The 21560-nt window shown below is 43.8% G+C and overlaps 3 protein-coding genes across 5 annotated transcripts in view; 1 reads left to right on the plus strand and 2 right to left on the minus strand.

Annotated features, from left to right (window-relative positions):
• The window catches only part of ZZEF1 (zinc finger ZZ-type and EF-hand domain containing 1), a 60403-nt gene extending 59598 nt beyond the window's left edge, over positions 1-805 (minus strand). The window contains exon 1 of one of the 2 annotated variants that reach the window (XM_069791457.1): positions 263-805. In XM_069791457.1, coding sequence (XP_069647558.1) covers positions 263-625 — 363 coding nt within the window. In that variant the 5' untranslated portion in view covers positions 626-805. The remainder of the gene's footprint in view (positions 1-262) is intronic. The other variant, XM_069791459.1, reaches the window with a different exon arrangement.
• An 83-nt stretch (positions 806-888) lies between these two features.
• Positions 889-5746, plus strand: CYB5D2 (cytochrome b5 domain containing 2). Its single transcript, XM_069791462.1, has 4 exons — positions 889-1233; positions 1368-1508; positions 2243-2429; positions 4000-5746. Exons 1-4 carry the CDS (start codon positions 984-986, stop codon positions 4211-4213), a joined length of 792 nt encoding a protein of 263 aa, XP_069647563.1. The 5' UTR covers positions 889-983; the 3' UTR covers positions 4214-5746.
• A 960-nt stretch (positions 5747-6706) lies between these two features.
• The window catches only part of ANKFY1 (ankyrin repeat and FYVE domain containing 1), a 35558-nt gene continuing 20704 nt past the window's right edge, over positions 6707-21560 (minus strand). For both annotated transcript variants that reach the window (XM_069791460.1, XM_069791461.1), the window contains 13 exons: positions 21046-21144; positions 19632-19785; positions 18513-18681; positions 17147-17265; positions 16657-16813; positions 15493-15693; positions 14233-14409; positions 13653-13800; positions 13300-13390; positions 12844-12968; positions 12478-12624; positions 11867-11957; positions 6707-11096 (listed from right to left, as the gene is read on the minus strand). In XM_069791460.1, the coding sequence (XP_069647561.1) occupies positions 10964-11096; positions 11867-11957; positions 12478-12624; positions 12844-12968; positions 13300-13390; positions 13653-13800; positions 14233-14409; positions 15493-15693; positions 16657-16813; positions 17147-17265; positions 18513-18681; positions 19632-19785; positions 21046-21144 (1811 nt within the window). In that variant the 3' untranslated portion in view covers positions 6707-10963. The remainder of the gene's footprint in view (positions 11097-11866; positions 11958-12477; positions 12625-12843; positions 12969-13299; positions 13391-13652; positions 13801-14232; positions 14410-15492; positions 15694-16656; positions 16814-17146; positions 17266-18512; positions 18682-19631; positions 19786-21045; positions 21145-21560) is intronic.

Below are 21560 nucleotides of genomic sequence, written 5' to 3' on the forward strand. Positions count from 1 at the left end.
CAGGCCCGGGAAGAACCATCCCCCCCCGTTACCGGGAGACCCACCTCCAGCAGCAGCAGCCGCCCAGGGGCTCCCGCCGCCTCCCCTCCCGCTGATCCCGCTCCTCGTCCCGTCCCGTCCCCACCCCGCCCGGGCGGGCAGCTCCTTCGGGAGGCAGCTCCTTCGGGAGGCAGCTCCTTCTTCTCGCCGGTACTTCGCCGCACCCCTGCCCCCCCCCCGGCCTCCCCGGGCCGAGGCCCGACGCCGCCGGCCGCCCCCTCACCTCCTCGCTCTCGCCGCGGGAGCCGGCTGCCAGGCGGGAGACGCTCTCCAGCACCTCGCAGAACTGCTCCAGGCTGACGGCCTCGTCGCCGCGGCTGAGGCGCTCCTCCAGCCAGCGCACCAGCGTGCTGTGGTGTCGCGACACCAGCGACTCGGGCAGAGCCGCCTCCCGCAGCCGCGCCGTGGCCTCCCGCAGCCGGGCCTGGTCCAGCAGCACCTCGGCCGGCGGCAGCGGCGGCGCCGGGCTGGCGGCGGAGCCCGGCGGGAAGGCGGCGCCGGGCTGAGGCGCGGCGGCCGCCCCCTCCATGCCTTCCTCGGCGCCCTCCTCCTCCTCCTCGCTGCTGTGGCTCGCCGCCGTCCCCATGAGCCCCTCGGAGGCGCCGACGCTGCGACCCGAGGCTCGGCGGAGCCGCTGCTGCTGCCGCTTCCCCGCTCCTCCGGCCGCCGCCCCGGCTCCGCCCGGCCCGGCTTAGTCAGCAACTTCCCGGCCCGCCGCACCTGTCAGCTCCCGGCCGGCGGCGGCGGCCGCGCCACACTGCCGCCAAGCGACGCCCGGCGCCGCAAAGCCCCGCCCCGCCCCGGAAAGGCACGGTTGCGCGACACCCGCCGTAAAGGGGCGTCCCGCCGCGCCGCCGTCAGCCGCCGCCACGCTGCTGTGCGGCGAGGAAAAGCGTCGCGAAGCGGGCGGACACGTGACCCGCCCGGCGGGGCAGCGCGGCCCCATGCGGCGGGGCGCGGCGGCGGCGGCGGCGCTGCTGTGCTTGGGGGCCGCCTGCCTGCTGGGCCGCGGGTTCGATCCCCGCGCCTGGCTGCTGCCTCCCCGCGGCCGCCTGCTGGGCGCCGCCGAGCTGGCCCGGTACCGCGGGGCGGCGGGCGAGCCCGGCCTCTACCTCGCCGTGCTGGGCCGCATCTTCGACGTGGAGCGCGGCCGCAGGCACTACGGCCCCGGCGGCGCCTACAGCGGCCTCGCAGGTACCGCTGGCGGGGTGGGGGTCGGGGGGTTTGGGCCTCGCTGCGGCCTGTCAGGGGGCTCGGGACGGGGGGGCTGGCAGGGCCTGGCCGGGGCTCACCGCCTGGCCGGGGCTCACCGCCTGCCTGCCCCACAGGCAGAGATGCCACCAGAGCGTTTGCCACCGGCGACTTCACCCCGGCGGGGCTGGTGGACGACGTGTCGGCGCTGTCGCCGGGCGAGATGCTGGCCATCCGGAGCTGGCTCTCCTTCTACGGCGACAACTACGATCCCGTGGGTAGGTGCTTCTGGCCGGGGTGACCGCACGTAAGGCAGAAAGGGGCACGGAGGAGAGCGGGCGGGCGAGGGTAGGCCTGCAGCGCGGCGACGGAAGGTCGGGGCACGCGGCGCTGCGTGGCGCCGGGTTTCGCCTACGCCACGTCCACCTTGGTGAGGGTCTTCCAGCCGTGCTGCGGGCGGCTGCTGGAGACCAGCGTACTGAAACCTGTGAGCCACCAGCTGGAGCTGCTGCTAAATCAGACCTCGTTTGAGGTCCGCTTTCCTCTGAGACGAAGCTTAACAGTTTTCCTGCCCTGGGCTGCCGGCTGCAGCTCTCTGCCCTGCTTTTATTCATCTCTGCTGAGCACGAGGCGCAGAGCCAACGCTGCGAGTACTGAAATTAGCAGGACTCGGGAGACTGTAGGAGCAGCAGTGCAGGGAAACTATTTTGGGGAATGAGGTGCGTGGGTGGGAAGGACTTCTAGGGTCTGCAGCTGAAAGTGGCGTTGACTTTCTCCTCTTTAATGAGTCTGTGCCCAAGCTTGTCCTGCATGGTTTTATTAATGCGGGTAAAGTGCTGTGTGATCCAAGAATGGAAAGGATGTAAGCTCAGTACGGTTTTAAAAGTGGGCCGTGGCGAGATCCACCTTTTTTTGTCTTTAAATAACAAATGTAAAAAAAAAAAACAAAACCCAGAACTATTCATTTTCGTTGCCTGGAAACGCTGTGGTCTTAATTGATCTTCTCTCCCAGGGAAGCTGGTGGGCAGATTCTATGATGAAAATGGGGCACCGACAGAAGCCTTGAGGCAGGCTGAGGCTGCGATTGAGGAAGCTGTGAAGTTCCAAGCAGAAAGTGAGCAGAGGAAGCAGCAGTTTCCACCCTGCAACTCTGAATGGAGCTCTGCTAAGGGCAGCCGATTCTGGTGCTCCAGACAGAGGTAAACCTCCGCCTTCTTGCCATCATGCTTGAACCCTTTGAAGCAGAACATTTCTGCCCTTTTTTTGGATGCCCTGAGCTTTGTCATTACCTCTCCTAGCAGGAGTGGCGGAGGAAGATGTCCCGGCTCCTGCAGCCACCACACTACGTAGTCTGTAGGTGAGGTCTGCTGACTTCTCCGCAGGAGGGCATAGGTTGGTCTTAATGTGCTGGGTGCTGGCATGGCTGGAATATGCCAGGCATGGTCCCTTACCCGGTCTGCATTCCTCAGGCTGTGCTTTCTGACAGAGGCAGAGCCAACCTGCAAGGAGCAGCGGTGCTGTTCTCCCTGTGCCAGGTTGAGCTGCTGCTGCTGTGTGACTGACTCGGAGTCACTAGATTTTTTTTCTGCCAGTCCAGCAACCGCTGATGGCCTCCACCTAGTCTGGAGTTGCACAGAGGTGTAGGTTGGGCTAGCGAAAATGTTCTCCAGTGTGAGGTGGCAGAGCAGAGCTCTGCTCACTGACCTGGTGAGTGGGTAAAAGGAAAATAAAGCGATCACTGATACTTTTAGGAATTTTATTTCTGAGGCAAAAACTCCTCTATCACACTGGAATCAAAATCAGGTTTCAGAATTTGCCACAAGTGCAGGTGATCCTCCTGTTCTTTGAAAAACAGGTCGGAAATCCCATAAGGACTGTCATCTGCGCATTTGAGCAGGTTTTCTCACCTAGCAGGAATGCAAAGATTAGCTAGTGTTTTTCAGACAGTTTCATGGCCTGTCTCATGGGCTACTGCTGCAACAGTTTTTACTTAAAACCACATAAAAATGAGGTTGAGCTTTGAACAGTCATTTCCTACTTGGCCTATTTAGTTGTATTGCTCTCTCAGTTTAGGGACTATTTTGTTTTAAGATGAAATAATTTCACAGACCACATTGAAGATGCTTAGTCTTCATTTCGGTTTACCAGTAGCACTTAATACCTTGGGAATCTGCTTATATGTGTGAACGAGCTTGGGTACAGCCTTGGGACTGGGTGTTGTGTGGCAGTCGCTTGTGTAAGAGTTTACAGGCTTAAAAGATGCAGTAGTTAGGGGAACAGGCAGGATTTGGCCCACAGAGACCCTATGAAGTAGTTGCGGAAGTGACTGAGACTTTTTTTTCTTCTGCCCTAGTTCTCAAAATCACTGTGTTCAGTCACTGCACAGAAGGCAGCATGTGGTTATCTGTGAGCAATTAGCTACCCCCAAAAAAGGCATTTTGCCATTAGACACGCTGTGCTACATAAGGCTATGATTCTGTTTCCAGCAATAGAAATACAGGAAGCAGAAGTTGGTTGCTCCCAGAAGGGCGAGAGCATGTAGCAGCACTGATGAAACCAGGTTCAGGCCACAGGTTTCTGAAGCACAGCCAGTAAAAAGGTATCAGAAAGTTGTGGGATGTTGGCTCTTGGGAGCAAAGTCTGCCCCAGTGAGTGTATTGTTAGTTTTAACTCCCCCAGATTGTCTTGGTTTTTATCTAATGATTCTCAATTCACTGGAAATATTTTCACAGGTTTGAATTGTAATTTATTTTAATTTTCCATTCTTAGCGGGGGAGTGAACAGAGACTGGGCTGGAGTCCCCCGGAAGCTATACCGACCTGGTTCCAGGGGCAGCCACTGTGTGTGCGTGAGGACTACTGGTCCCCCATGGGGTGAGCCGGACTCCACCGAGCACAGCGGCAGAGGTGATCTGGATAATCCTCAGCTGGAGGAATACGACGGCTGCCATCCGCTGGCAGAGCAGTGTGTCCTAAAGGTGTGACTCCAAGTGCCGGATCTGAGGCGGGTGTAGAGTCCTACAGTGAAACGTTGCACTTTGGATGGGCAGCTCCAGCTTCATTCCCTTCCGTCTGTACAAATGAAGTAATAATAATTTCATGTTATTTGTGACTCTTTTTTTAATGTGCGGAGATGGAGATGAGAGAAGGAGGAAACACTTTAGCCAAGTTAGTGGCTAAAAAATCAGCAGCGGGATGCTTTCTTTCTTAGTGTTATATTTCTGTGATATTTTTACATCTGGCAAAAACTTTAAGATGCACAGCCTGAATTATATTTAAAAACCGATTTCTTGCGCAGTCAGGAAATAGATGGTTGTGTGCACAGTGGTGGGTGCAATGTGGTGTGTTTTAAGGCAGCAAGGTAGTGACCACAAGAACTGCTGCAGCATCACTGACCTCAGTTTACGCACAGTCCTCCAGTCACTAGAACTTTGCCTACTGCATTGTAGTACTAATGCTCCTTCCCGGTCACCTGATTTACTCTGGACAGTTTAAAGGTAGCAGGGAGAGCCTGAATTTCTCCTACAATTAAGGTACATGGTATCTAGGAACCTGTGCGGTTTAGTTACATACAAGCTTTATGAAATTCTTGGAGTACAGAAGGCAAAGGTGATAGCTGTATTTCCTCTTCTAGTGTTTGTAATTAGATACCGTGCAAAGAAGATAATTGGAAGCCACCTATGAGGATTGTTGTTTTATATTAACCTCACCATCCTGGTCCTGTGATTCAGTACTCTCAAACTACTCGGATCAGGAAGTTGTATTTTTAAATAAGCAATAACAAAAGCTATGTGGCAACATGACCATCCTGCTGTAATCTGCCTCCTATTCCCATTCTGGTATGTGACCTCCTCCCATGTAGTATATGTCCATCAGACTATAACCTGAGGCTAGACGTATCCTCACAAGGCCCAGCTCCCTTAAAGTCCATACATATTTTATCACAGCTGGCAAAAATCAGTAATAGGAGTGACTCCCAGAAGCACAGGGTGGGTTTTTACCATTTCTGTGTGGGGCTGAAAAGGACAAGGGAATACCTGCATAGGGCCTAGTGCTACAAACCCCAGGCTGCAGGGAAGCTGTTGGTGTTTTTCAGACAATCTACTGCTAGAATCGGTTTCTGGTGTAGCTGCAGCCCTGAGAGAGACACCCACATTACACAGAGTCCAGCAGTAGCACAGATCTGTGCTGAGCTGTGTTCAGTTCTTTTCCTTAAGGCAGCTGCCACCTATTTATAAACAGCTGGGAGTCATTAGTTTTGAGCTACTACCACCTCTCAAGAAAGTCCCACAAATCTAAGTAGTTAATAACTAGTCAGATTACAGGAGGCCTGGCAGCATTGCTTCAAAAGAAGTTATTACTTCATTACAGTGCCAGTAGGACATATTACAGCACTTCTTACCTATGTTGTTTAGATGAGGCTACAGCTGCCATGGATGGGAGCCATACAGCAACTTAAATGTGTACATGGTTGTTGTAATAAACGTTTGGGGTTTTGTGTTCGGTTTGGTTTTTAACCTGGTTCCGCTGTGTTTCTTTTCCACTGTAATCTTGAAGAGAAGTCCTCCAGGGCACTTCTAGGCAGATGTGCCAGCTTTTACTGGTCAGCAGTGGAAGTTGTCTGTGTAACTGAGCAGCAGCAGAGCCCTCAGACAGTCTTCAAGTCCCCAGTCACAGTCTTAGAATGGAAACTCAGCCTTGGGCTTGTGCCATCTTTGGCCTTGGAGCAGGCTGTTCATTTCACATAACAATCCTAAAGATAAAAGCTGTGTAAAATCTGCAGGAAAGAGCTGCAAAGCAGTGCTTCATTATCTCCATAATTTGGTGGACATTTTAAGTATCAGCATGTCATTTGCTTTTGGACACATCTTCTTTAACAAGAGCTCACATTAAAAAAAATTATTGTCAAGTAGCTTTAAACAGCTATTTTCAAGATATTTAAAAGTTGCAGCAAATTCTAGATTATTAAATACTGTAAAAAGTAGTTTGTAAGGGCAAGTCAATATCACAAGTTAGAGGCCTACTGGAAGTATATCAGCTATGTAACTTCTAAGCAAGTTTCATCTTGCTGTAATGCTTCAGCACTAAGCAAATAGTGCTGAAAAGCTGAGAAGATGGTTTTGAGCTTCAAAGCTACACAAAAATCAAGTAAGCTGCTGCAGGAAGGCAAGATGGGGTGGTGTTGCTTTAAGTTAAAATTGGTTGAAAACCAATTCACAGCTTATTCCTCAGTTTAGTGTTTAGAAACACTGGGAGGGGAAAAAGTTTATCTTGCACTAAGAATAAGTCATCTATTAAAGCAAACAAGGAGACTCCCTCTCTGACCTGAACTGCTGCAAGACTAGCTGAGGTTTTAAATTAGAGTAGAAACAAGGTAAGATTCTCCCATAGTAGAAAAGGGTGGGAAGAAAACTGTGATAGTTATACAGGGGTCAAGTCAATACCAGGCAGTGCTCTAATAAAGCTCACCATGCATCTGTACTTCAGTAAGTTTTATTAATAAAAGACTAATGCATCACAATCTCACCAAGATGTTTTGGTTGGGTATACTATTGCACTGAAGCTTTCGTTTTCCTGAAGTAAAACTGCAGCAGTTCTATGCTCTTCCAGGAGGCTAAGCTGCCCACCAGCATACAACTGAATGCACTAATAGTTTGTTACTGTGTGTCAACTCAGCTCAGCTCATCCATTTAAATGGATCTGAGCCAAGAACTGACATACTCTCTGAACCAGCTCTGGCCTGTAGGAAGTTCAGATTGTTTCGTAAGACTGATTATAGATAAGTCTAGTACAAGGTATTCAAGATGACTATATGGTATAAGCTAGAACACCAGACCTTAACAGCCAAAAGAACAGTTGTAGCAGTTCCACAACATTAAAATGAATACCTGGAATAATTTCAGAACAAAGAATAAAGTTATCATGCCCAGTTAAATGTTATAGCCCTAGTTTTCCTTGTGGCTTGTAAAGGATAGCTTGCAGAGGGGCAGCTGTGTATACAGGAGAAGATACTTTCTTAACAAGGTTTCCACCTCATGATGCATTATCTAGTTATGCATTTTATTACAAGTAGAATCATTACACAACAAAGTAATGCATATTGGAAAAATACATTTTTACAATGACTCCAGACAAACATTGCAGATAAAATGCCATTGTTCGAAGACTTCCTTTTCTATTTCACAGAGGGTATTAGAAGATTCAGAGTTATTTTTGTCACTCATACATTTTTCTAGAGATGAGTTTGCTGCAGTACCCAACTCTGCTGGTTACAGGAAAAAGAGGACTTGCCTATTAACATTTGATCTACACACAAAAAAAAAACCCAAAAAAACAAGCCTTGGCCTCCCATATTGTATATGTTAATTTATAAGCACTACGTGAGAAGTTGTACAAGCCATTGGTCTCCAGCACAGGAAGTCATTAAGGCATCTGTCAGCTTTCAGCCAGCAACTTGCTATGCTCTGTTAGCATCTTCAACACTAACATTCTCACTCCACTTAGTGGTGTGAAACAGTGACTACACCTTTTTCAGACACACAAATTAAAACTTAAGCCAGACCACATTTTGTGCTTGTATAAGAGTGCTAGATGACTGCTATCCAAAAGAATCCAGACTTGGAACAAAAAGCTACAGTATGAACCACCACAGACTTCCCATGCAGCCCCCTTGAAGTGCCTGAAGCCTGGTTTGCCAGCATCACTTCCCAGGGGCCAAAGTTTGTTTTCCATTTACCCTTTTGTTCAATGCTTGGCAGACTTGAGTCTCAAGTTCATAGATACCACTTAAAGACAGCAGGGGTAAGAGGGGTGGGATTTTTGGTCACAACTGTAGTGTGCTACAAAAAGGAAGAGCAGTTGTTTATGGAGTTAGAAATGCGTTGACCACTACTACATTACCAAGTGCCTCCACTCACATTTGTACCCTGCTGTGGAGCATTGCCAGCAAAACTCCCCCAAAATCCCAGAGGTCTGAGAGTTCAGACCAATACTAGGCAGAGTGCATGAAGGATTGAGCTCCACCAGTTTGGTGGAGTCAGCCTCTTTAGTTGAGCTAGAAGAGAACTAACTTGGGTTTTGGTTCAAGTTGTGAGCTTTTCCCCTTTAACTCTGGCAGAAAGCTATTTAGAATTGGCTGGAAGGAAACTATCTCAAAGGCACTTTAAAATGATCAAATTCGCTGAATTTAGGTGCTTTAAATTTAATGAACACTTCAGGCTGTACATTAGTTTATCAATAACCTTAACTTTCCTTTCAGACTTCAGTGAGAAAGCTGGTACAGTATTGGCTGTAAAAAGCCAACTAGGAACATAACATATGGTTTCCCAGATCTTTCCGAGTTTCAGGCAGTTTTAATTAATATTCTACTTTTAAAAAGAGCAACTAGCCAGCCTTAAATTTGCCATTCAGTTAAGCTGAACTTTCACAAGATCTACATTTTTCATTATTTAAAAGGTTGCTCATTCTATTAGAACTGAGCTCCCTGTTCCTTTGCCCCTTCCATCAGAGAAGTCACTGAAAAAGTGATGTTTAAATACTTCAGCAATTACAAATTGTGCCCTTTTCCAATTAAGTTGAAGTCTGTAGGCTGTGATCTTGGAAGAACACTCTTCTACCACTCTCTCTCAGTATTTTGAGCACACACTTACCACTCCACAGCACTGCAGCTCTAAACCAAGAAGGAATTCAACATGTTATCATGGGATACACTATAGACAAGACTTCTTTCACCAAATGCACTTTCTCTCCATCATTATCTTTCACTGCTAGAGACTTGCAACCAGTGATACTCTGAAATATCAGAAAGCAATGGACTAGAAGTACAGTGTTTTCCATCATCTATTTCACTCAAAAAACCCAAACTGTAGCTTGCAGTTAAATGCTTCAGACACCATTATTTTCCACCTCATTCACCTAGAGTATTATGCTAGAGATGCACCATTTGTATTAGTAACTGTTTTACAGAGACCAGTTGTGTTACCCAGGGCATTCTGTTGGAACATGACAGCAGCAGACATTAAACAGTGAGGCAAATTTATCATCCATTATTCTTCTCTAGTGTTAAGAGGGGAGATTCCAGTTATAATACATGCATATTGGAAGATCAAAGTGCAGATCAAGTGAGACTTGATGTGAAATTCATCGTGCAAATGTCAGCAATTACACCCTCTCCCATCCTCTTCCTGTACAAGTTTGAGAAAACCCTCAAGCAAGTCTCCCATAAAAGCAGCAGTCTGGTTTATCATCTCATCTTACCCCAAGACTGACAAGTCACTATTCCAAACAGGGCAATGTGTCACCAACTTGTCCATATTGTACATTGGAGATAACAGTCATTAAATAAATGCTTATGGAATAGAGATGAGGAATGCTGAGTTGACTCTAAACTAGGCTCATCTCTTGGGATGAAAACAGCCTTAACATGGCATGTAGTTTTGCTTAAGTACACATTTTTTCTGACTGAAGCCTTTGCCCACAAAATCATAACCTTGTCTATCAGCAAAGTACTTTCCTGTTTACCTAGACAATGTGGTATTGGATTTTTACAGATTCAGCATGTTTAAGAGAGCACAACCAGCCTAGATTAAAATACTGCAGCTTAATCCAAATGCCTGGCACCACACTGCCAGTACAGAATCCTTCCTTCAAGGCCAGAGTCTTAATGTTAATAGGAAGCCTCCAAATATACTCCCACTCACCAGCAATCCTGCTGAAAATGGACCCAAATTTAATGTCTAGAGGTGCAGCACATTCTACACTGGGAGGGTTACTGACTCTCCTGCAGCAGTTCACCAGGGTCTTTAAACCAAAGGAAAGTGCTACTCTCCCTCATGGGATTCATAATGCACTTCAGCATTTATTGCTGTATTGCAAGTTAGACTCCTTAGCCAGTTTTAGTGTTTCTCCATCTAGCATATGCTTAGGCCTTTCAGCGCACTTATGTTCATTTATACAAGTTTCATGAATTGGAAGGACTAGCAAGGTAAATGTGAAAGTGCAACAAAGTAGACTTTGACAGCTCTAGCAGGTATGAGCAAGAGTATTTACGGGCTAAAACAATCTTGCACTTCTCTTGAACATGCTAAAGCTAATGAGACATTTACTGAGGAGGTATCAAGATGTGGATCTGCAATTCTGACTGCTTTGCATCAGATGTTGTAAAGCTTTCTGTTATAAGGCCACAATTCTTGAGCTATGCTTGGAACTACCCCCATTTTTTGAACAGTTTCTTTAAATGAACCGTGGTTGCAACAGCTCAGTCTAGCTTCACATGAAGTCTTCTCTAAAGAAAGGGAACATTTATCTTTTAAGACAAAGCAAAGAAAGATACCTGGTTACCCTGAAACTTAATGCCATCTCTACCAAGCAGCCTGAAAGCCACAGGACTTAATGGAGTTGCTCAGTGCAAAGCACCATGTCAAGGACAGACCTGTTTTATGTCGATTCAAACATCAGCCTAACAATTTTAGCTTCCATACCCCACTGCAACTAGAAGAGGGTCTAAATTCTTTTGTCACTTGGTTTCAATGATCCACTCGAATTCCTAGTGAAGTCTATCACAGCCCAATACATTTACAGTCATACAAAGTCATTTATACCAGTATATATCATAACAGGGTCCTTAGTTCAGTCTATTGCAGAAGACATGTATAGGCCTCCTCTTCCCTATCCAGAGGGCTTGTAAGCTGCTGTCAGGAGCGCTGACTGGGAAATCCCTTTACTTCCACAGCATACTAGGAGACTCCTCCCAGAGTCAGGACATCAAAGCAGATGTTGCAAACTCGAACTGGCTTGTTCAAATCAAATTTTATGATAGGAATCTCCTTTGTTGAGCACTTATGGCAAAGCAGGCGTCCACAGTGTCGGCTGTTAATAGAAGAGGGGTGGGAGAAAAGTGAATTCACTCATACTGAACACCAGGGTTTTACTGTCTGATAGTCTTTATCAATGACAGTATCACTAAAAAGGTACAGTAGCAATTGAAATGCTACATTTTTCTTTTATCTTGTATTCTTGTATCTTCTGATATCTCTCATCTAATAATTGAATAAATAATTGAATACTAATACCAAAAACCACATGCTGCTTCTATACTAGTCAATCACCTAGTACTACTTCAACTGATACATGTATAGTTTCTCTGGAACAGTGGGCCAAGAGAAAAGTCTAGCTTAACATCCATCTAACCCAGCATATTTCATAAAAGTTCAGACTAGTGAAAGGCAACTCCTAGCTACACAAGAGCAGCTCATGTCAGCATCATCAGTTATTTCCATATTACAAACAGCACCCCTAACCTAAGCTGCCAGTGGCTGCCCAAATCTGTCACCCGTTTCAGAGCCAGTCAGCCCCATTACTGAAAGCAGGCATCTAAATCCTCTGTTTCACTACTGGACCTTTGACATGATTTCTCATTTCCAACAAAACAGAATATGAAGTGCACAAACTGCTTAAGATATGATTTTAGTCAGGCCACAAGTTACTGGTCTAGGACAGGGAGGAACATTTCAGCTGGATTACTGGTTATACACCTACATTAACATGGAGGTTTCCTAAACCACCAGAAGGAACAAGCCTAGCTACATTTGGAAGAGAAATCAGTTTCCCTGTAAGCACAGCAAGATGTGTCATATTACCAGTGATGCTTCCTTGTCGTGACTCCAAATTTGGCAGTGCATTCATAGCAGTTGGAGCCATCACACCAGGGAGGTTCTTTTGTCAGCATATCTGTTAAGAGGCAAAAATGTAAAGGCAAAAATGTAAAGGCAAAATGGGCTCAGACACCTCTTGAGTATGCTGTAACATCAAGGAGGCTTCTTCCAGTTTTAGGTTGCACCCGGTATAATTGATTTAACTACTCTTGCAGTAGCTGCAGACTTGTTTGTAAACAATGTATACTTGCTTTCATCAACATCACATTATCCACAGTGACTATACAGCACACATTAAAGAGCAGTATCTAGGTTTTAAGCTACATTAGACTACGACACCAGCCAGGAGTCTCCATGTCTATCCTTCCAGAAAAAGTAATATTTTAAGTTTGACAGGTGTGCATTGTGCAACTTTTCAGTTAACCATGAGAAAAATTAGTATTTTTACCCCCCATTTAAAGTAGTAGAATATTCAGAAGTTCAGCCCCTCTGGAATTATTGTCATCTAAGTTAGATGTCCAGAGTTGTTTCCTCCACGGAAATATCTCATAAGCACAAGGTAAAAACACTTTCCACCTGTAGCAAGTAGTACTTACCTAGCAGTCTAAAGAGAAGCTGTTTTGTAGCAACTTGGTAGTTGAAGATATTGACTCCTTGATTATTGTTAACTCCAAGACGAGCCCCAGCTCTCACTATTGCACGACACAAGTTAGCATTTCCCTTCATGTAAGCCAACAGGAGCACTGAAAAATAAAAGCCAGACACTTCCCTGCTAACATAATAGTAGGTCTTGTGTTACACTCAGTCCAGAGCAGGATCTTTAGTTCTTTTAAGTTTCCATCTAATGTTTGCATCTTACTGTATTTAACATACTACTGCCAATTATTCAAGCTTTAAAAGTGACACACCTTTAATATGATTTGATTGACTTTAAAGTTTAATAGCTATTGAATCTCACCTACCTGTGTTTCCTTCAGCATCAGGTTTGTCTAGAGGGTACTCTGGCATACACTCCAAGAAAAGGTCACAGATGGCTGCTGCGTTATCTTTCCCATATTGTCCCAAAATATGCATTGGTGACTGGCCTCTGGGGAAAAGAGGTTTTTATGCTGATCGAAGTCTGCTTGATACTACAGTAACTCATACAACTCTCCTTGTTTTCAAGTTTGGTTCAGACTTAAACAATGCCACACCTAAGTACCTCAATACATCACACACAACTGCCTACTTTAACTTCCTTTTCTTGGTATACATAATTTCCACACAATTTAGTCACAGCATGCTCTGCACACTTCACTGTAAAATTAGTGTAGAAATACTACAATCCAAGCCAAATCTGTGGCTTTTATTTAGTCATACTAGCACATATTTTAAAATAGATCGTTGTTCTTCTAGTCTGTTAAGACTATAATAATTACCTAATATTAAACGCTTCTGCATCTACATTGCACTCCGTGAGAAGGACCCGGATATTGTTTAGACGGCCATGCATCACTGCCAGATGAAGAGCTGAAAAGTAAAAGAGAAGCTTCAAGAATCTGAAATGGTTAATGTCGGCAATAATTACAGCTTGATAAAATTAAGCACTCCCCTTCCACTTCCCCCACCTTCCCTCTCCAAAACTCCTTCCACCAGCTTTGATTTCTTGGACTTCATTCTTTTTCACCTTTGAAGAATGAGCCCATTCAGTGGGCTATTTCTACCACTAGGAGATACCATTAACAGACCTACTGAAGTGTTTACATCTACTTGTATAACTGTAGAAGTTTACCATTATTTCCATTTTCATCTACAGCTGCAAAGTCTACTCCATTCTCCAGAAGGACTGAGCAAATAGTGGGCAAATCTTGCTGGGCTGCTAAGTGAAGAGCAGTCTGACGATGCTTAGTCAGTTCATTCACCTGGGCACCTGCCAGCAGCTGTCAAGATGCAAAAAGGAATATGTTCAAAAATGTTTTCAGGGCTATTAGCCCACAGTTTTATTTCTGTGAATGAAGCACACAACTCCACTGTACAGAGATATTTCTAGGCCTCCAGTATATATAAAATGCTATCATTACTGAGCTGCTGCAACTTGTGTTCATGTTCAAATCTGTAGAAACTGCAAGATAAGGTTCCTCCTTTAAAGTGAGCCACACTACCTAGTAGTTGCTGCAAATCAAACATGCTCATGCAAAGGCTACTGATGCAGCTCAGCTAGCAGTACAAGCTAAGGGAACTTTATGCAAGTCTGAGTTCCGTTTCAGAAAGAACGGTGTCACCTTCAGCTGACTTCTCCAGCCTAGAGACAATATGCATTAAAGCAGAACGTGTATTTTTAATTACAGGAAAAATTACTCTCCAGTACATACCAGATTACGCACAATGATCTCTGAGCCAGCTTGTACAGCCAGATGGAGAGGTGTTAGTTTGGAGGCATCCTGGACCCGGGAGTTTACATTAGCCTGTACGCTTATCAGGAACAGCACACTCTCAATGTCAGAGTTCTGAACAGCTACATGTAGGAAATTCCGACCCTTATTATCAACCTGTGGCAGAAAGGGCACGTGAAATGAAGTCCATTATTTCTGTAGAACAGCAAGTTGTTATGTAGTAGGATGTACTTTCACTAAGAGATACTTGTTCCCTCTACTTGAGGTGAATTGTAGAATCTTGTTCCTTTCACTGCTTGACATTAGAGACTTATTTGATAAATGTGACTATCACATAACTGAACTGAGAAATTATCAGCTGCAACTGCTCACTCTAGTCTGCTTTAGACTACTTTATTTGTACCTTATAACCTTGTCATTTCTTGACCATACACTGGAGAGTATTATGACAGACAAAAAGTTAGCAGCTGTTGTCCTAAGTACAGAGCAGCAGTCAATGATAAACTTGATTGAGACAAACTTGAATCAATCTGGCAGTTAACACCAGAGAAGGAAGCAACATGCAATCCTGCCACACTGATGCAAAGTGTATTCTTTTTTTTGGCTTAATGCCAAGTGCATGTTGCTGTTTATCTTTGCCTTAAAGCTAATGTTAAAGCATATTTAGAACTGGCTGTATTTGTAACCATGTTTTAGATATATTACAAGAGCTCACTAAGCACTCAAATACTTTACTAGTAATTAAACTTACATAGGGTAGGAAGAAACTCCTGAACAGCTGCCTGAAGTGTCACACCAGAAGCCTGAAGATACAGTTGGAGGTCTTATAGTTCAGCAGTGCAACATAACATCTATTATTCACTTACTTTAGGTCAGGGTTTCTGTTTTGGATAGCTTTAGGAGAGCTAAATAGATTATTTTTGTACTAGTCCAGCACAAGACAAGAGTAGAGCTAGAACTTTCTCCTTATATACATATAAGCCTGTTCCTCAATTTAGTACTGACAAGATGAGATAAGGTTTGATGAGACACTAACCCTTGATGTTCTTACTCTCACATAGCGAGTAGGTGTACACACCTACAGTTTCCCAATAAATCTTGCTACAGAAAACTGGCATCTGGCAAATGTCATTCCATGTAAAGCCATAAAAGGACAAAGCAGAAATTGCTAGTGGAACACCTGTTACCACAAACTAGTGCACTAGGACGACCAGCATGCTTTGAATACTCCCAGCTTACCTGTTCAGCAGCTCCTGGTTCCCTCTTCAGAATTGCTTCAGCCGCTTTGTTATTTTTATACGTCATAGCACATGCAAAGGGAGTCATTCCTTGCCTGTCACGTACATTCAGCTTAATATCTGGATGTGAAATCATAAGCTGAATGATAACGTTATGTTGGTTGCTAATGGCAACATGGATTGGAGTTCTTCCTTCTGCATCCTAGAAGGAAAGCAGAAGTTGGTTATATGAAGATTCAGTAATACACAAATCCCTCCCTAATTCTGAAGGGTTGAGGAAGCTTATTAGTTTAGTTGTGACATACCCAGCTGCCTTTGGCTGGGACACCCAACAGTTGCAGTGGGAGCTCAAATCCACAGTGTAAGTAAAACAAATTGGTATTTGTTTCTCCAAATAGGTTGACCTCAATCCTGTGCTATACAGCCATTTAAGTAGCTCAGAGTAACGTTTCCCATTTAATCAGATATTTTGGGGGCAGAGATGAGCATTCAAACTTAAGTCTAGCAAATTCAAATAAGGTGTTCAATCATTTGTCTGTATCAAGCAGCAGTTTACAGTCATGGCTGCTTTGTGACTATGTGTTGTGTCATTCATTTTGATGTCATTTTCAATAGCATCAGGGCCTAGAAGTGTAATACGTTAATTCCTTTTGTTGCTATTTGTCAAGCTTCTGTTTAAGGATTACAGTGTAATAAAAAATGAAGTGTAATTCATACTTACATCACCTCAGTTTACTCTAACAGAAGACACTTCCCAAACATGCTAACAAAATAGATTATTCTGGAGCTTTACACTATAGCTGATCTAATGATCAATTACAGCAGAATACAGCCCTGCTCCTGCCATTAATTCACACTAGGGACAGAAGAGTTGAATTCAATCATTATATCAGAAAACTAACACTGCAAGAAGTTTTCTGTATCATTATTTTCCTTCAGTATAGCTTCCTGAGTTAAGTCATCATATGGGTGGATAAGCACTAGATCTCGTAAAAAGGGACAGGAAAGAAAGTAGAACTGCAGCCAGTCATCGCATTGGCTCAGCCATAATAGAAGGATGTTCTTTTTATGAAGTAAAATACACAGCTGAAAGGAAAGTTTGTTTTCACTGTGTTATAGGCAAAGAATCAGCTTCAAAGAAGCTGTACAGAATTTCTCTACATACCTGAGCATTGACATTGGCACCAAACTCCAAAAGGCACTGGATCACCTCTTCTAGTCCCCAGCAGGCTGCCAAGTGTAGGGGTGTCTGTCCATCATGAGCTTCCTCTTCTCCTTCTCCATTTGGGCCTGGCTTTCTGGGACTATTCACATCACAACCACTAAAACAAATACCATACAGTCCATTTATTACGTTTAATCCAGATTTAAACTGTTCCAAACAAGGGTCAGAAAAAATTTTACAACTGCTAACACATTCTACAGAAGCACAAATTCCTGGTTTTAGTTTGACTCTTGTCATCAAGAACATGATAGTAATATAGATAACACAATGTGTCTTTAAGATTAGTCAGAATTCCGTAAGTGCCATCCACCCACCAAAAGTCTAATGAAGCACATACCTGTTACTGGCTCAAAATAGCATTCAGTTAATTTATGCTAGGAAAATATGTACATGCACATTAGAAGGTTTGTATTTTAGAAAGGGGTCTGACCTGCGAATAAGAAAGCATGCTATTTGTTCACTGTTTTCATCAATCGCTCTGTGAAGAAGAGTTTGTAAGCAGCCACTTGGTCCTGACCCCCAACAGGTTGAATCACAGCCATGCCTAACCTGGAAGGAGAAGCACAATGAGGCAGTGAAGTTTTTTCGTCTCCAGCAGGCTCCTACTACTTTATATAGCCCTTGACTAATGCTTCTGAAACATTATCCCTTAGAGGCAGAGTTTGAGATGCTCTATCTATTCTTGTGACAGTCACTGAATTTCAGGAAGCTACTTTAATGTCTTCTGGATGAATATTTTATCTGCCTACTCTGTAATACTTTATTAGGTAGTGTTTACTAACAATCCAGATATTCACCCATATACTCTGAATAGACAGGTCTTAAGCCAGTTTGGCTAACAGTTACATCACTTTCAGCAATGACAAGCACCTAAAGTGAGTCAAGTAGCATCAGCAGACATTGCCTTTGAAGGTCTGGCCCATTTACTTGCTTTCCTATACATTCAGCTAAACAGAGGTAGTTCTTCAGCTAAACAGAGATAGTTTTTTTCAGTAACTGTATTTCTAATATTTGCATTCCTAATATTTGTATCCTTGTACTACAGAACTACTTACTCAAGCAATGTGGCACTTAAATAAGACTTGTTCCACTCCACTTTACAAACTATTTACAAGGTTTATACGTAAGTAGTTTCAGTGTTGACTCCATAAAGATTCTTATCCAATACCAGCAGTAATGGTCAAGTACAGTTACAAGATGTACTTTTCAGGTCATCAGCACAGCTTTTTAATAGTTGTCTCTAGCAGACAATAACTGGACATCAGAGACAAAGCCTTCAAGTAACTTCCTTAAGAAGGAGACATAAGGAGGTCTACTTGCGTCCAGGAATTCTCCTGCTGGATCACCTATGCCTGAAAGTAAATAGTCTTGAAAGTAAATATAAGCCTTTAAAGGCCTTGATGGAACTTTAAGATGCAATAAAACCCAGCACATACTCTAAAGCACACATATGAGTGTTCAGTTTTATTCAAGATGCTGATCATTACATAAGTCTGGTATGCTAGAGACTGATGTTTTTAGTACATCATTACTCTTTCCAGGATCAGGAATCCAGATAGCATATTCTATACTTTTATCACAGTGGCTGCAAGATAATTGGCTATGCAGACTACAGTGTTTATAAAAGATTTCCCAAGAAAAAGGAACTTCTGGTGAAGAAAAACCTCTAGAAGTTAGACAGTGGTATAAGACTACTCTGTTCTCTTCATGCATTGAGTTTAGTTTTGCTGATAAGCCCATTGCTGCTAGCAAGATGCACAAAAATGAGACTAAATTAAGCCAACTGACAGTCTTACCAGAGTTGATGCAATATCTTCCAGGTTATTTTCTAAGGCAAGCCATAAAGGAGGATTTCCTTTCTCATCTGGCACAGACATGTCTGCTCCTCTGGTACAAATAGCATCAACCACAAGAGGGAGCTGGTTTTTTATAGCTAGCTGTAAGGCAGTCTCTCCATCCTGTGTTCTGTAATGGGTAGATTTTGAAGCATGTTACTCCTGCACTATAAAGTTTGGACTCATATTACAGTAAATTCTTGGCTTCGCCAATAAACATCTTCATGCGTGTTGTTTTTGCTGTGGTCAGACCACACCTCTACAGCCAAGCAAACGCACCATGTTAGTTTTTCATCACAGCTATGTAATTTACCTTCCTTTAACCCCTCCCTTTAGTAGCAAGTAATTGATTTCTAAGTTTGAAAAGCATGTTAGTGTTCTTAGCTCAGAGACACTGTCCCTTCCTTAAGTGCAGCCATTATTTGAACAGAGTTCCTTCAGTGCAAGCCTACTGCCACAGAAGCGAACAGCCTTGTCTGCACTGTGGCAACACTTCAAGCAAGTCAGAAATACCAACTGTTAAAAAACTGAAGTTAGAACAGCAGTATTAGGTAGTTCATACCCATGACATTCGTTACAGTAGAGCTCGCCAAATTTCAAAGAAAGCCTGTCAGTCATGTAAGCAGATAAATGTTTTGTTAAGTCTAATATCAACCTGTCTAGGAGATAACTCGGGAAGCAAGTTCTATCAGAATCTTGTTACTGGAGCTGCATCCAATTATTTTAGATGGTAGAAAACTTGCAGCTCCCTCAAGCCAGCAAATAGATCAGACTACAGAAGTTCAGTACCATGCTTCTTGGACTTGAGAGTCTGTTACAGAGGATTCTGTTCTACCTAGAATTAAGTGGAACCTCCCTCTGCAGCCTCAAGTAGAGGTACTGACCAGTGGAACTATATATAGGTCCAAGTTCACATATGTAATCCCTCAGCCATAACTAGTACCATAAAAAACCCACCAAACACATAACTATGCACAAATCATGATTTGAAACCAATTTTAAGACATTATATAAAGGCAGTCATAACTACCTGCTCCTAAATACATATCCCGTTGAGTGTTGTATCAGTTAAGATCTTACCTGACATTTATATCTGCCTGATGTTCCAGCAAAAAGAGTGCACTCTTACTGTCTTGTCTCTGTATTGCCATATGTAGCAGAGTCTGTCCGTCTGACATTGTGTCATTGATGGACGCCCCAGATCCAAGCAGCTGAGCTGCTATTGTGTGCATGCCTAAAGAGTTAAAGCTCATTAGTATTTTACCTTCAGTTCTATAAAACAGAGACACTGAAGATTAATAAATAAAGCTTCAAGCCTTCAATTTCAATAATTGCAGTAAGAGGTGCACGGAATCAATGCTAGAGCCTATTAAAATTTACATACATGAGCTAACCAACCCATGACTCTACCCAGCTTGAATATTCTTTTACAGACTTATTGAATATTGATTACTGAGTCCTTTTGGTCTTGCTTGAAGACACAAGATACGGTCTGGTATACAGCAGAGCTTTCCCATTAGTTCTGCCAACCCAAATGTAATAGAATCCTCCTTAACCATACCTAGCCTAATCCTTCATATCACTTCAGACTTTTGTCCAACAAACATTAACTTTGGTATTACATTCCTAAGATATTCCCTTGAATATTACAGTATTAGATGTTTAGCTTAATTCCTCCTCCTTTATCTCAGAAGCAGGTACGGGCAGTGGTAGACAGAAAGCTACATTTTAGTTTCCTTTCATTGGAAAGGAAAGTGAAAAGCCTAGACAGTAAAGAAGTTTGTTACATATGGATGACATCTAGCGCTGCCATACAGAGAAACATTACCAAGTGTTCTGACTCATCTCTCAAGTCCAGAGTATGAGTAGCCATGCCCCATACAGTCACTGTTTCCAGCTCAGTAGGAATTGATTCAGTAGTGACCATGCCACTTCTTTTGATGATGTACTGATACTGTTGAAATGTCACTTGGCTGCAAACAGGAATACCTAGTTTCCCCCCAAACCATTTCCCTCCACATTTCAGACAAGAAAGCATCTTCTGAATCAGTATTTCAAGTTCCATTCCCCTTAACAGCTGCTTAAAGTAGCTCATTTTCCCTTTGTAAAGGTCAGCATTCTGTATTAACCAGTGTCTAGAACAGAGTTAACCATGAACAGACAATACAGTGATCTGCTATGAAAACTACTAGGGAGTTCGCAGTGGAACAGTTCCACAGAACTGCGAATACAGTTGTGGGCAAGAGGCTCCATGCTACCTGCTAGTCAAGAAGGTAAGCTGTAGGGCTAGAAATCTATCAGTGAGTCAGATGTGACTATTCAGTTTTACAAAGTGAAGAATTAGCTAAAGCTTTCCTTGACAGCTTCTGACTAGCAGCACAAGCTAGGACATGAACACACATCTGCTGGTTTGTCTTTAAAAAAAAAAAAAAGAAATCTTATCCACATCATAGCTTCCATACAAAAATTCTCATCTTGTTTTGAAGGCACATACCTGTCCAAAGAGCCAATCCCAGCACAGTCTGGTCTCTCGAGTCCTTTAGACTAAAGTCAGGAATAATTTGCAAATTGTTGGTAGCATGAAGAGCATTAGCTACAAAGAAACCACAGGGAATTAGAGTGCTCTTGTACTTGAGCTGCAGTTGCACATTGAAAGCTGCAGCAGTAGCAATGTCCCATTTTGAAGTAGGCCGTTCCTTTAGCAGTCAGTTTGAAAGATCTGAGCAAGATACCTTCAGTTTCCCAGATGTGATACTGCTTAGGATTCAGGTAGTATTGCCACTACTGCCTAATCTTAATACTTATACTAAAAAACATTCAACTTTCTAGCTAAGAGGCTTAAATTGCTCCCTTTATCTCCAAACAGAGTGGCATATACAAAACTCTGAGAATGAGGAGTGGAGGCTGTACTGCAAGATGGTGGCAGCACACTTCCTTCTCAGCTCCCTGGGATGGAGGATATTCTCCCCAATTCACCTACTCCCTTCTAAATCCCACTTATAGTAGGAG

This window comes from Haliaeetus albicilla, chromosome 9, assembly GCF_947461875.1.
Source record: "Haliaeetus albicilla chromosome 9, bHalAlb1.1, whole genome shotgun sequence".
Lineage (NCBI taxonomy): Eukaryota > Metazoa > Chordata > Aves > Accipitriformes > Accipitridae > Haliaeetus > Haliaeetus albicilla.